This window comes from Leopardus geoffroyi, chromosome C2 (genome assembly GCF_018350155.1).
Source record: "Leopardus geoffroyi isolate Oge1 chromosome C2, O.geoffroyi_Oge1_pat1.0, whole genome shotgun sequence".
NCBI classification, from domain to species: domain Eukaryota; kingdom Metazoa; phylum Chordata; class Mammalia; order Carnivora; family Felidae; genus Leopardus; species Leopardus geoffroyi.
Genome location: NC_059333.1, coordinates 29,120,041 through 29,136,432, shown reverse-complemented (window position 1 = coordinate 29,136,432; position 16,392 = coordinate 29,120,041). Strand labels below are relative to the sequence as shown.

Sequence of the window (16,392 nt, the reverse complement as noted above, 5' to 3'; positions counted from 1 at the left end):
CACCTTATGTCATTAGAAGTATAGTAACTTTTGGTTTAGAATCACTGGGTTAGGAATTTTTAGGGCCCTTCCAGCTCTAAATTATGTGATTTCTGTGACTTATAGCAGCGTTGGTCAGGAAAAATGTCATGGTTAATATTGCATAATATTGCATGACGTAGGTCTGAAGGATGAATTGCATAAGGCAAAGGCTCTACTGTTGGAAATATATAGTGGGAGGGAGTCCACAGATGAATACATGGCTTACTCAGAAAATGATGAGTAGATTAATGTAGCTAGAGATAATATTTTATGAGCACGTTGGTGGGGAGGGTTAGGATGGTAAGATAGAAGGGATTGCAGCTCATTTTTTTAGAAGCTTGCAAACTACATTGTGAAAATGTACTTTAGTTCTAGAGGAAGTTAGGACTCATTTGAGCCATAGGACAGATGGATAATCAGGAGAAAGTAATTAAAATAGGTTGGGTTGGAAATAAAGAATATTTTAGAACTATATTAATAGTTCTGGAAGTAAAGATATGAACCAGAGCCATGGCAGTGAGTCTAGAAATGAAAACATACATTAAGAGGGAGAATGTGAAATGGCAAACATATTTCACCATCAGATGATAAAATGAGATACTGGTGAATTGAGTTCAGTGATAGTCAAGATATCTCCAGTCAATAAGATGTTTTTAAAGGCTGGGGCCATACCTGGCTCATCTGGCTCTTGTTGGAGTATAATTCAATATATGAAATCAATGACGTTTCACAATGTGATGAGTCACCTACCTGTGCTGTGTGTGTGTAGACTAGATAAAGACAATATTCTACAATATTCTAGAAAAGAAATCTCAAACTTGGATGGAATTTAAAAATAACAGAGCTTTGTGAGTGTGATTACGATTACAATATGACTGTTAAATGAAAATTGGCTAATTTTCATTTTGATTGCAGAGTATTTATAAACTCTCAACTTTTCATATGGTTTTAGATTTTACATTTTTTTCCCTTTTACCTCAGTGTTGCTTTCTCTCTTTTATAAGGTTAAATACTTTTTACCAGATAATTTTTCAGTATGTTGCACCGTCCAGTATACTTGTGGTGTCATATTGCAGTATTCTTCCAAATTGTTTTGTATAACAAAGAGGCAGTTTAGATTGTGTAATTTAGGAATAAATGGTAACTAAATTCCCCTTCATGCCTTGTGAATTTTGTCCCTCACAGAAATGTAAAAGTTTAGTTGGCAGAAAAAAATATTGAAAGAAAAATCAGTGCTCCTGATGTTAAAAATGCAATGCAGAACAACATCCATTTATATAGTGCCCTTTAATCTTAATATTTTGAAAGCAGTTAATTTTTAAAGATAATTTTCTTTTGTATATTGAAGAAAATATGTGTAATGAATAAAATGGGGCAGACAAAATGACAGCAATTCATAATTCCAGATTGCAAAGGTAATCATTGATGTAATTTCCTCTAATTATTTTACATGCATGCATATATATGTGTAATATACTTTTTTATAATCTATTATTTATTTCATAATAGGTCATGACCAAACATGTTGAGAAAATTCTTTGTTATATGACACAAACAATTTAAATTCATAGCAGAAACTTTCATATATGTATACACTACACTTTTTCCTACTACTGTCATTTTTTGCCTGATTTACTTGTCACCTTGTTTACCATCTTCACTCATGATACATATGGTTCACTCAATGTATATTGGAGTTCTTTTTCCACACATTCTTATTTTTTTTAAATTTTTTTTAACGTTTATTTATTTTTGAGACAGGGAGAGACAGAGCATGAACGGGGGAGGGTCAGAGAGAGAGGGAGACACAGAATCCGAAACAGGCTCCAGGCTCTGAGCTGTCAGCACAGAGCCCGACGCGGGGCTCGAACTCACGGACCGCGAGATCATGACCTGAGCCGAAGGTGGACGCTTAACCGACTGAGCCACCCAGGCGCCCCTCCACACATTCTTTATAACCATAGCAGTATTGTCTTCTGACTACAGATTTTACAGCTGCTGCCAACCCCCACCTCTTACCCCACCATTTTCAGATAACCTGTTTTATTTTAATTTTACTGTGTTTGGGTGCTTGTATTTCTTTTTTTTTTTTAATTTTTTTAAAAATATTTATTTATTTTTGAGAGAGACAGGGAGAAACAGAGCATGGGGGAGGGGCAGAGAGCCTAGAGAGACACAGAATCCAAAGCAGATTCCAGGCTCTGAGCACTCAGCACAGAGCCCAATGTGGGGCTCAAACCCATGAGCTGTGAGATCATGACCTGAGCTGAAGTCGGATGCTCAACCGACTGAGCCACCCAGGTGCCCCATAAGTATATCTTTCTAAGGATAATTTTAACATTATAGAATTTGCAAATTTTACCAGGATAAGAGAAGGTACTGTTTTCTAACTAAATTGACTGATACTTCCTGATTGCTTTTGGTTTGAAATATTTTCTTCAATCAGAGAGATTGTCTTCTGTTTTATCTTTAATTATTTCTTATTCTTTACTTGTAAAGTAATTGTTATGTATTTATGTGTCTACATATATATATATATATATAATATACACACATGTATATAATAGACACATACAAACATATATGTTGCACTCTGTTTTAAGCACTATTATGTACATAGAAATAGATACATGGTCAGTTATAGATATGGATGTAGCTGTCAATATAATGCTTAAATATGTAATATAAAGAAACTTAAAGTCAGAACAATTGAGTAACTTACCCACTGTCAAAGAGTTATGAAATAGTGTTACTGGCTGGCCCTAGAACCCAGGCATTTCACCCTACAAGTTGGTTATTCATTAATCTGTATTTATAAAGAAATATAAATGTATATGTAAATACATATTAATATAAATACATCATATTTATATTAATATGTATTTATATATTTATAATATATATTTAATATATTCATATAAATATAATACATTTAAAACATACTTATGTAATATATACATATATGTGTGTATATTTATATCCCATGAGTGTATACCTACCTGAAACTCCTCCATGCCTTAAATCTTTTTTTTTTTTAATATTTCATGTTTAAAATATGTTTTCTCTAATATCTGGGAAAAGTTTTTGAACATATCTACTGGTTTAGGAATTCCATTTTTGGGGGCGCCTGGGTGGCTTAAACAGTTAAGTGTCTGGCTTTGGCTCAGGTCATGCTCTCATAGTTCGCGAGTTCAAGCTCCACATCAGGCTCTCTGCTGTTAGCAGGGAGCCTGCTTCAGATCCTCTGTCCCCCTCTCTCTCTGCCCCCTCCCCTGCTGTCTCTCTCTGTCTCTCTCACTCTCAAAAATAAACATAAAATTGAAAAAAAAAATCCTTTCGTGTAACATCCATTTGGACTTTTGGTGCCTCCACTGTAATTTTAAACAATTTGACATTTGTATTTTCAATTTAAATTACTCTTTTTTGTTTTTACTCATTTTAAACAGTTATCGTGTTCTTTTGCTATAAGAGTAAAAAGGGATATTCATATATTTCTCATGTTTCTTGTGGTATATTTTGTTCCAATAGGTCATTTATTTGATTCCTTGGATAATTTAGCTACTTTGAACTATTCAATCTGCTAGTATTTTCATAAATACTAAATACTCTTTAACTTTTCCTTCTATAAGTGTGAGAGAAAATAGTTTATAACTTTTTATAATTATAAGTTGCTGGTGGATTCTATTAGAGATCATTGGTCCTCTCTTAAGAAATGTTATAGACTTAATGAAATGAGAGTTACAGTTCTAGGATTTCCATGGTTTCACTTGGCCAAATTAGGCGATCAGTAACATGTTAGGGGAAGGTTAAAGAGCTGCCTTTGGGGAAAGCTTAATATCATAATGACTAATATGTTTTTCTTTTTTTCCCCCTCTTGTGGCAGTAGTAGTCATTCTGTTTTATCACTAGCACAACTGTCCCCCCATTACTAGTCAGTAATAGAACTGTTTCTAATTTACTGTGTAGAAATGTAAACAAGGATTGAACACTGCAGCAGTCATAAATGTTAGGGGGATTCTGGAACCTTATGATGCTCCCTTATGATATGGATATGGATATGATACAACCTAATGAGGCTGTGCAGACCACCACCCCCCCTGCCCCCAAGAAGGTGTACCTCTCTCTTACATGAAGCCCTCCTGCTTTAAACTCAGGAATTATAGAAGAGTTCCACTGAAAGTCGTACCTACTTATTTTTAATATAGGCCTTTTCTTTGGCTTTTTATTATTCATTTGTTGAAAAAAATAGACTTTGAGTGCTTCCTATATCCCATTTACTCTTGTTAGCCCCAGCTGTCTATCCTGTCCCTCTTTAAATCAGTGCAGTGGACGTTCCTTAAAATTCTTGGCATATGAATGAACTTTTGCCTGGCTTCCAGTACAAATACCAATTCCCCACTACTTTTGCAGTTTATTTTTTCATTTCACTGGGAATTTTAAATAAGTGGAGCATTAAATAAATGAATTTCTAACATCAACCTTAGTAAGAGTTACCAATAATTAAACTTGGGAATATTGAATTCAGTATACAAATATTAAAATAATGTGCATAGAGACAAAGTGAGAATTGGGCCTTGGAAGAAAAAATGTATTTCCATCTGCTCCACGAAGCCTTTCCAATATTTTTATCTTTCTAAATTCCCATAGCCCTTCTTAGCTATTTTTATACTTACTATCATTCTGTGTGGGAGGTATATGTGTGTGTGGGGGGGTGGTGGTAAGTAGACTCCACAACCAGATTATAATCTTTTTGAGAATTAGGATAGTGTCATTTTTAAATTTTCTAGTTTCAAGCATAATACTATTCATCAGCATGCATTAGATATTTATTGATTCTTTTATGTACTTTGTATTGATAAAATTTAGATGGTTTAGCATTTTAGGGGTGCCAACGGATAGAGAAGATCCTCAATGCTAAAAATATAAAATAGATTTTTTTGTGTGTGAATTCTATACCCATTGTGGGGCTTGACCTCATGACCTCAAGATCAACAGTCACATGCTGTACGTACTGAGCCAGCTAAGCACCCCTAGAACAGATTTTTTTTTTAAATTTTGTAATCAGCAATTTGTAGAGGGTTCTTAGTGAAGATATTTGCTTGGGAATACAAATGTTACTCTCTACCAATATGCAGTGAATTTTAAAACTGTATGTTTTGATCAATAATTGTATCTTCCTCATGTAATAACATTAAAAGTTCTCAATATTTTATAATCCTAATACATAAATAATCTTGTATGTTTTCCTAAATATATTAAAAATTGATATTAAAAGTTACCATTGTTTGATGATAATAATGCCCCAAGTTCTACAGAACTCTTAAATATTTTGCTGCTGCTTTTTTTTTTTTTTTTCCTAGGCCCTACTTTTATCTAATGTCTCACGAAAGAGGTTTTCAACTGGGGAAGTTATTAACTTGATGTCAGCAGATGCCCAGCAGCTCATGGACTTGACTGCAAATCTCAATCTCCTTTGGTCAGCCCCTTTACAAATCCTGATGGCCGTATCACTGCTTTGGCAAGAGCTGGGTCCAGCAGTGTTGGCAGGGACAGCAGTCCTGGTGTTGGTTATACCAATAAATGCTTTGGTTGCAACTAGAGTAAAAAAGCTAAAGGTAAGAAAAAGACTGCATCCTGTTACACGCGTCAAACAGAAGCCGCGTTTTCTGACTTGTGTTGACAATAACCATCTAGCAAATTCTGTATATGTGGAAATACCCAACTTTGTCATTCATTCATTCAACCAATATCGATTGGACTTCTGTTCTGTGCTGAAGTACTGCAGTGAAGAGAACTGATGAGTTCCAGCTTTCATTGGAAGAGAAGGCATTGAGAAATGAGTAAATAACACAATGCCAGATGTTAATTTGTATACGAAGAAATACGAATTAGGCTAGGATGATAGAGTAACAGAGTGCCATTTCATATACAGGGGTAGTGAAGTCCTCAGGAAGGATATGAGATATCAGCAGGGTAAGGGAGGAATCCATGTACATATCTGAGAAAAAGATTTACTAAGCAAAAGTAACAGTGTGCACACAGTCTAGAGATAAGGGTGTGCTTGTTTTGTCTGAAGAGTGGCAGGGAGGCTGGTGGGTTACAGTAAGCAAGGAGTGACTACATCCAGAAAGTAGTTGGTAAGTGATTAACTGAAATAATTTTAATATTCTTACTTTACATTCATTCATCTTACTGTTAATACCTTATTTGATGTCTGCCATGTACCAGACAGTGTGGACTATGCTATACTGTAGAAATGGAGAAACAGGACATAGTTTACTACACCAAAAAACCACAGTTTAAGGGGAAGGACGAATGGTTTCATGTGTTAAAGTAAACACACACATGCAGGTGTATTGCTTATGACACTTATTTTATTTTTTTAAATGGATAAAAGATTAACACTATCTATGTACTGACATGGAAATGTGTCAATCACATATTAGGGGGAAAATAAAGAAACCTATATATGCAGATATATGTGTATATTATGCATACATGTACATATACATAACCCAATTTTTTTTATGTTTTTAACCTTTATTTATTTTTGAGAGAGAGAGAGCGAGAGAGCATGAGTGGGGGAGGGGAGAGAGAGAGGGAGATATGGAATGTGGAGCAGGCTCCAGGCTCTAAGCTGTCAGCACAGAGCCCAACACGGGGCTCAAACTCAGACCATGAGATCATGACCTGAGCCGAAGTCTGACACCCAACAGACTGAGCCACCCAGGTGCCCCAAATTTTTTAAAATGTGAATATACCTATGACATGGGTGTGATAGAGAATACTAAATGAAATGATACAGATTTAGATATAAATGAATTTTTATAGGCATAGAAATAATCTAGAGATGAAGCACCAGTCTTTTAAGAATGGTTACCTATAGAGTAGAATTAAATGGAAGGAGGGAGATTTTTCACTAATTACTTGAATACATTTAAGGGATGAGGATTTACACCTTCTTTTATATTTTTCTGAATTTTCTAAATACAGATCAATCACCAAATAATTACTAAAATTACTACCAAATAATTACTAGAAAGATGACTAGTCTTTAGAGATGAAAACTAGAAAATACCATATAACTATGAAATAGTTATGAATTACTAACACAATACTATTTAGAATAACAAGTTTGTATTATAATTAATATTTTTAAACTAGCTTTTAAAAATTCTAGATTTTAAATAATTTAAATTCAAACTTTTATGAATTGAAATACATTTGGGGGAAATTTCAAAGAGAGTACAATATTATGTACAAATATACTAAACAGAAAATATGCCTCTAATCACACAAATAGTATTATGGATAGTAACTTGTAAGTGTGTAGTTTGTTAGATATACAAATACTGTACTTATTATTTGCCAAAAAAGAATAAGTATTTGAAAATATCCATTTTAATCACTTTAATTTCCAAAGTATTAATACTCAAGATAGTATACTTATAATATACAGACTTTTATGTTTATTCTATTATAAATAAATATATATATGTGTATATATATATATATATATAATTGATAAAATTTGGGGGATTTAATCCCATTTAAATAGAGTATGGATGGATATTATTTTTTTATTCAATTTTAAACAAATTACATGTAAATAAGTTTTCTACTATTTTGTAAAGTATGCAGTTTGCTCTTATTCTACTGCTGGCTACTTTTAAGTTTTAAAATATCTACTTATAACTAATTTTTACCTTTACCAATGAAAGAATATATGAATATTTTATGATGGTTTTTCAACTAAATATTATATAAAATAGAGGGAAGAGACTGTATTTTTTTTAAAAAGCTGTAGCAAAGTAAGTTAAATTATTAGCAACCTTTGTCAAATATGCTATCATTTTCTTCCCCTTAAATAGAAAAGCCAAACGAAGAACAAAGATAAACAGATAAAACTACTCAATGAAATCTTACATGGAATTAAGGTAATATAAAAAGAATGTGATTTTAATTTCACTATTTAGAATACAGTAATGTTAGTGAATAAATGAATTTTTTACCATTCTCAATATCAAAGTAATGAAATATATATATTGAAGGAAAGTAATGAAATATATATATTTATATGTATATATATATGCAAAAAATACATATGAGTATATCATATAAACATAGGATACACATTATCTACCATTATATCATAGGATATAAACATTCACCATTACTACACTATAAACATTCATCAACACTATCATTATAAACATAGGATATGCCCGTTATATGTACACATTGATTCACATATATAGGTATACACACACACACACACACACACACACACACACACACACACACACGCACATGTAATTGTTGGCAGAGTATTTCAAGTCTCATGTATAGGAATTCTTATTGTTAAAATAGCATTTAAATGAAACCAAATAAAATGCAGGTATTTTCTTTTTGTTTCTCACCCAAGAATTAAACATAAATATCCCCAAAGAGACAACATATAACTTGTTTTAAGGGGTTGTGTGGAAGAGATGGAATGAGGCAGGCAAGAGTGGCAATGACATTATCATCAGGTTGAAGGCAGGTTTATATGGGGAAAGTGATGAAATGTCATTCAGGTTCTTTTAGGTGGAATGGAAATGATCATACAAATGGTATTTTACAAAATGTATGTTATAAATTATTTATCCCTAAGAAAGCTACCCCCCATTCCACTAATATTTTCTCTATCATAAAAGAGTGCAACCTCATGAACTTTCTAGATAGGTAGATAGATAGATAGATAGATAGATAGATAGATAGATAGAATTTCAAATTCTGTTTCACCTAGATTATACCATATCAGATTTTTCTTTTTTTTAATTTTAATGTTTATTTATTTATTTTCTGAGAGAAAGAGAGAGACAGAGAGAGAATGAGAGCAAGCCAGGGAGGAGCAGAGAGAGAGAGAAATCTCAAGCAGGCTCTGCACTGTCAGCACACAGCCCGATGTGGGGCTCAAACTCACAAGCTGTGAGATCATGACCAGAGCCAAGACCAAGAGTCCAGTGCTTAACTACTCAGCCACCCAGGAACCCCTAGATTTTTTCTAAAGGACAAAATTTGTAAAGCCCACATGGAATTTCCTTCTGGAATTGACAATTGCATAGGAAATTTTCTGTCTTGTGCATTTATCATTACAAACATAGGATATGCCCATTATATGTACACATTGATTCACTTTAGGAATCATTAAAAATTCTGCTCTATTGTACTGTGTAGAACTTTCACAAAATTGAAAACTACTGAAGTGAAAGACATTGTTAAAGATACCTTGAAAAGAGACTGATATGATTCACTTACTTATCTGAATATAAGAGTAGCCTTAAGTAGCTCTGAAATTTAACTCAGATTAAATTACTGAATAGCTGATATTCTGTAATAAGGTCATACACCCCCAAAGGAATGTGATCCTAATGCATCCAGTACTTCTCAGTGGGTTAATTGATAACCCCTGCATTCATACAAAGTGTAGCAATGTATGTTTATAGGTTGTAAATGCTGATATTGGTGGGGGGGCGCTGGGTGGCTCAATTGGTTAAGCGTCCGACTCTTTATTTCAGCTCAGGTCATGATCTCACAGTTTATGGGTTTGAACCCTGCATCGGGCTGTGTGCTGACAACATAGAGCCTGCTTAGGATTCGCTCTCTCTCTCCCTCTCTCTAGCCCCTCCCTCACACTGTCTCTGTCTCTAAATGAATAAAAAATAAATAAATAAAGATTGATCTTCATAAAAGGAAATTTATATTATCAGTAAGACTGGGACAGTGTAGATAAAATAAAAGAACATTTCCTAGATATCTGAGCAAAGTCAAAACTTTGAAATTAGTTCCAGCAGTGAATATACTAGACAACTGGTAGAGGACCAAGTATAGGGAAGTTTAAAGTATAGGATAGTTTGAAGGTGTGGGCAGTCAGCATCCCTGGGGTTTGGGGGAAGAAAACAGATGCGATAGCCTCTCTCTGATAATGATAATAGCTCTCATTTAGTGAACAATTTTTACGTGCCACATGCTGTAATGATCACTTTGGATCTGTTTCCTCATACAATTCTTAGGAACCCCAAGAAAATAACTTCTCATCTTCATTTTCCAAATAAGGAAACAAAGTCTCTGAGAAGTTAAGTGTCATGTCTGAGTTCACAGAGCCAGTGAGAGATTTTTAGGGTTCTCCAGAGAAACAGAGCAATAGGTTGTATGTGACTGTATATATTCCAGTTTACAATCTCAAAACACTAGTCACCTTTCAGAAAATGGCTTGAAGTCCCATGCCATCAGTCTTCCAGAAATTGAGAGGCCATAGAAAGGAGCATAGCTATGGGGAAATGGGAGTGGACAGAAGTGAGAGCTGAACCAGCAGGAAGAGTACTAATATTAAGCTAGACAGAAACACTGTGGGGCTCATGCCCAGAGCTGAGATGTTGCTGAAGTCTGGCTCAGGAATAAGCTATTGGTGGATGAGAAGGACAGAAACCTGGAGAGGTGGTGATTTTCTACTCCCAGCCATCTACCCCCCAAAAACCCATAATAAAAGGAAATACTTTTTTTATGTTTATTTTTGAGGGAGAGAAGATAGAGAGCACGAGCAAGGGAGGGGCAAAGGGGGAGGGAGACAGAGAATCTGAAACAGACTCTGTGCTGTCAGCACAAAGCCTGACGTGGAGCTTGAACCCATGAACCGTGAGATCATGATCTGAGCCCAAGTCAGATGCTCAACCGACTGACCTACCCAGGAGCCCCAGGAAAAATTTGACCCAGGTGAAAATAGGAGTATTATTTGCTTTATGAGTTTAATGTCTTTTTTAAAAAACCTTTACAGGGGGCGCCTGGGTGGCGCAGTCGGTTAAGCGTCCAACTTCAGCCAGGTCACGATCTCGCGGTCCGTGAGTTCGAGCCCCCGCGTCGGGCTCTGGGTTGATGGCTCAGAGCCTGGAGCCTGTTTCCGATTCTGTGTCTCCCTCTCTCTCTGGCCCTCCCCTGTTCATGCTCTGGCTCTCTCTGTCCCAAAAATAAATAAACATTGGAAAAAAAAAATTTACAGTTGTGTGTATGTTGGGGGCCGGGGGAGTATACTGTGTATATTTGTATGGGTGCAGGTTTTTATTTCTTATATGATATTGATTTATCAAATAGTCATTGTCTGCGTCCTTTACAGATCCTCAAACTTTATGCATGGGAACCCTCCTATAAAAAGAAGATTGTTGAAATTCGAGAACAGGAGTTAGAAGTTCAAAAATCAGCTGGGTATCTTGCTGTATTTTCTATGCTGACATTAACTTGCATTCCATTCTTGGTGAGTGTGTATAATATTTCCTGTTTTGATTTTCAAATTTGATCTGCAGATCACCTCCAAATTACCTGGACTTAAGGTGTCCAAAGTGGAGTCTTCTGTATCTGAAATAACATTTTCATGAAATGCAGTCGTTGATTTATGTAGATTAGAGAATGGAAGTTTTAAAGAAGAGGAAAGTGTATGCATTCTCATTGGTCTGTATTTTTTACCTATAATACAGTTTTGTTTCTTTACAAATTTCTCACAGATCGACCACTTGCCTTTCTATCCTTAAACAGTATAACCTGCATTTAAGAGTTTCATTTCAGGTATAAAATTCCTTGATTGGTGTGATTAAGCAAGACCCAAAGGCATACTATATGGAGTTGGGAAGGGAATGAAGAATTATTGAGTGCTTCTCCAGCATGCCAGACAAGTTAATAGAGGTTGCCTTGTTTCATTCTTGCAATGATAAGGCATTGCTTTTCTCATTTCACAATAGGAAATGAAAGTCCATTCTACTTTGGTAATATCCTCAAAGTTATAGGATTAATATTCGGAGGCAAATTGATATGAACTGAGGGTGTTCTCTTTCTGTCATACCATGTAAGCGTTGGGAATTCCATGCTATTTAAACTAGAATATAAAGTGCCTTGAGGTATAAAGCGATGACTGAAAGCCAAAGGAAGACCAGACCACATAGAGCTGAAGCATCAATGTTAATCAAAGTTACCACTCCTGGTGGTGATGGGGGCCAGGGGAAGTTCCATATGTCTCCCTGGTTGGAAATTTTAAATATTATTATTTTTTATTTAGATAAATATATGAGTATTATGAAAATAAAAGTGATATTTACATTTGGAATTCTTTGGTAAAAATGTCCAAGAAGTATTTGCTTAAGATAAGTCCTATGTACATGATAGCATATTCTCATGCATATATGAACTTTTCTGCCCTTTCTAAATGACACTTACAAAAGTAAATATAAATGTTATGAACCATGATTTATTCATACTTTCTTCAGTTAATTTTGTGACTCACAGAAAGTATAATCATTACATATGAGTCCGGGTGTATACATATACCATTGGAAAATAAATTTACATAATACTCCATCTTAAAAAAAAAGATGTACACATTTTATTTATTTTTTAAATTTTTTTTAAGTAAATTTCTTCTGAGAGAGAGAGATTGGACAAGGGAGAGACAGAGAGAGAGAGGGAGAGAGAGAGAGAGAGAAAGAGAATTCCCAACAGGCTCTGCACAGACAGTGCATTAGTACACATTTTAAATGGGAATAATTCCAGTAGGAACATGATATCTGAAAGAAGGGAATTGGGCCACATGGTCTCAAGGATGCCGTTTTCTAAGATACACAATTGTATTATCTAAATATTATTTTATATTCTTCAGCAATCATACTGAATAGTACTGGATTTTGGTAAACAACAATAAAAAAGGTTTTAACATTTTTTCCCCTATTTTGGGGGACTTTAACTCATACTGTTGTTAGCACTGAATAATTGAAGGAAAGAACATGTCTGTATTTTTTAGGTGTCCCTGGCGACGTTTGGCATCTATTTCTTATTGGATGAAGGAAACTTTTTAACAGCCACTAAAGTGTTCACATCTATGTCTTTGTTTAATATTTTGAAGCTTCCCTTGTTTGATTTACCAATGGTGATCTCAGCTGTGGTCCAGGTACATCCAAAATATGCTTAAACCTTAGAAGAGTCATTCATCTACTGAAGTCTGTGGTTTTGCACATTTTACTTCTGTGTCTTTTTTTTTCGGTATTTATTTCACTTTTTGTTGTTGTTTTACACTGCCTTCAAAATTAATCTCCCCGAATTAATGAGTAATAGGGAACATTAACGAATCGAAGGAATCATGTTTTCTTTGCCTATGCTTTTCTCCTATCAAAATGACTTTTAAGTGTTTCCATATAGGATATTGTTTTCATTGCTAAGTGTTAGTTTATTTTATTTAGCTCTTTAAAAGGTAGTGTTAGACATAATGCCATCAAAAGTCTCATTTTATGTTTTCAGTTGAAAAAATATTTAGCTAGATGCTTTGTATGGAACTTGATATGAATGTTTCTCCAGGGTTCAGCAACATTTCATCTGTACTGAAGGAATAAGACAGGGAAACAAGTGCACTGATAATGTCAGTCTGCCAACAAACCGTGTATGAGGTATCTGCTTCAGCAGATCTTTATTGTAGTCTCCAGTCACTGGGGGCTCTTTTAATATTATTATAATGAGTAGAAAGCTGCTAAAACCACAGGGAATGTGGAGAATGATCCCTTTGCGCTGAGATTTTGTGTTAAATTTTTTGAATGTCAGGTTTCGATTTTCTGGGTGGCCTCCATTGAATCCTCTTCCTCAAGTCTGAGTTAATAAGCAAAGTGAAGCTTTGCTAATTGGAACCAGCTCTTTAATCTATGAACTTTGCCTTTAAATTTTTATATGATTTGATGGGTGCCTGGGTGGCTCCATCTGTTAAGCATCTGACTTTGACTCAGGTCATGAGCTCTCGGTTCGTGAGTTTGAGCCCTGGTTTAGGTGAGCTCAAGTCCCGCTTCCGGTGAGCCCCACCTCTCTCTCTCTCTCTTTCTCCACTCCCTCTCTGCCTCTCATGAGTTTCTCTCTGTCTGTCCCTCACTCACTTCTGCCCTCTCTCTCTCTCAAAAAAAATTTTTTTCTGTATTATTTAAGTAAATAGTAACTTATAGTTACTAATAGTAACTGTAATGGCAATAATTATATTAAATTATATTAATTATATTAAAATTATAATAGTAATAGTATATTATTTGAATAAATATATAGTGAATACCAAGTAATACATTTTTGTTTTATCATACCTTTTCTGGTTGTTATTTTACTAATAATGACCAACAGAGGGCATAGAAGTACTATTGATGTGATGCTTCTAACAACTTGTTTTCATGGCATTCTGAAAAATGCCATTCTTAGAATAAGTATTGTTTTGGTTTTGAAATTAGAATCTAGCTAAAGGTCTAGTATCTCAAAGTGTTCTCCAACTCCTAGTGGTACACTACTGCCTTCACTAAATAAATATGGAGAACAGTTGTTAAAAGAAAGGAAAGGAAAGGAGAGGGAGGGAGGAGAGCAGGGGAGAGGGAGGAGAGGGGGCAGAGGGGGGAGAGGGGGGAGAGGGGGGAGAGGGAGAGGGAAAGGGAGGACAGGGAGGAGAGGGAAAGGGAGGAGAGGGAGAGAAGAGGGAGAGGAGAGGGAGAGAGAGAGGGAGAGGAGAGGGAGAGGGAGCTGGAGAGGAGAGGGAAAAGGGGAAAGGGAGGGGGAAGGGGAAAGGGAAAGGGAAGGGGAAAGGAAAGGGGAACGGAAAGAAAGGAAAGGAGGCATACCTATATGCCGCACTTGGTAAACAAAACCGTGGCCCAGTACATCTTATCCACTAACAATAGATATCTTCTAGCATAGTGTGAATAAAAACATACTAGAGATTTCATGTAAGTCAGTTTCAGGAAAACAAAATTGATTTTATTTATCCTAATTGTAGGTAAGCATTTTATAGCTTTTTTACTAAAACTAAATGTTATTATTGCCAAGACTATCATTTTATACTCAGAAGCAGAACTCATTGAACAATTCTGAAGTTGCTTTTGAAAACTAATCTTTCTATAATTATTAATGAATTAGTCATTATGGCTTTACTAGAGTGTTAAGGAGTAGTTTTTGGCATATATGCCTTCCTGCATATATGATGTTTGTTTTGGTCTTTGATCCTTGAAGCTGTTCTTTCTTTTTAGGAATGAAATTATTTATAAACATTAAAATAATTCAAACTATGCTAACTGAAAATTTATATCAATATCTTCCATTTGCATCAAATATTTTTAATCGTACTGTAAAGTCCCAACAAATTTTTTTTAGTTGAAGCGCTCCTTGACCCCCAAATAAATTCCATCTGTGTTTATTCTGATAGACAAGAATATCATTGGGTCGGTTGGAAGACTTTCTCAACACTGAGGAGCTTCTTCCTCAAAATATTGAAACAAACTACATAGGAGGTCAGCATTTTCTCTGCCTTCAATATTTATTTGACTTCTGGGTTGAAGATAATTGGCTCTAAAATGCACCATTGTATTTATTTTTCTTCACAGATCATGCCATTGGTTTTACAAATGCTTCCTTCTCCTGGGATAAAACAGGGATTCCAGTACTTAAAAAGTAAGTCATAGTTTGGGAAAAATTAAAAACAAAAAATATTTTAGCATTGAATTCTATAATGTTCCATATTTTTATTTCTTGGAGTTAAAAAAAATTTAATGTTTATTCATTTTTGAAAGGCAGAGAGACAGAGCATAAGCAGGGGTGGGGCAGAGAGAGTGGGGGACACAGAATCTGAAGCAGACTCCAGGCTCTGAGCTGTCAGCACAGAGCCCGACGCGGGGCTCGAACTCACGAACTGTGAGAGCATGACCTGAGCTGGAGTCGGCTGGTCAACCGACTGAGCCACCCAGGTGCCCCATATTTCTTGGAGTTTTTAAAGCAGAAGATGAATATATTGAAATTTACAAGGCTATTTTTTTTAAATCTCTCACAATACCTTTCATTTTTATAGTTTTTTTCCCTCTCTTGCTTTCTATTCATTTCCTCTGTTTCCTCTGTAGCATTTGTTGTTCACAGTTTGAAAGGTTGGGTATTCATAGAATAGTGTAGTCTCATATGAATAGAAGCAATTTCAAGGATGATGCTCTAATTTATCTAGGAATATACATTGAAAACTGTAACAAGAACTTCCTATATCACTCTCTCCTTTTCTTGTCATGCAGCTTGAACATAAAGATTCCAGAAGGAGCTTTAGTGGCTGTCATAGGGCAAGTTGGATCTGGAAAATCATCTGTGCTTTCTGCCATGCTTGGGGAAATGGAGAAACTTACAGGAGTTGTTCAAAGAAAGGTAGAGTCAACAATACATTCATTCTCTATCTCCTAGTGTAATAGGCCATAGCCAACACATGGTTAGTGTCCTAAGAATTTATCAAATCAAATTGAAGATGCAAGTATGTAATGGGCATTTCTAGTTTGTAACAAACATTTCAATTTCCACAAAAAT

General features: G+C 35.1%; 1 protein-coding gene across 8 annotated transcripts in view; it reads left to right on the top strand.

The window, feature by feature from the left end:
* The window catches only part of LOC123610712 (multidrug resistance-associated protein 1-like), a 91,335-nt gene that overhangs the window by 26,705 nt on the left and 48,238 nt on the right, over positions 1–16,392 (top strand). For 6 of the 8 annotated variants that reach the window (XM_045501629.1, XM_045501627.1, XM_045501632.1 and 3 more), the window contains 7 exons: positions 5,382–5,636; positions 7,893–7,958; positions 11,174–11,311; positions 12,845–12,991; positions 15,260–15,344; positions 15,438–15,504; positions 16,110–16,236. In XM_045501629.1, coding sequence (XP_045357585.1) covers positions 5,382–5,636; positions 7,893–7,958; positions 11,174–11,311; positions 12,845–12,991; positions 15,260–15,344; positions 15,438–15,504; positions 16,110–16,236 — 885 coding nt within the window. The remainder of the gene's footprint in view (positions 1–5,381; positions 5,637–7,892; positions 7,959–11,173; positions 11,312–12,844; positions 12,992–15,259; positions 15,345–15,437; positions 15,505–16,109; positions 16,237–16,392) is intronic. The other 2 variants (XM_045501626.1, XM_045501630.1) reach the window with 2 other exon arrangements.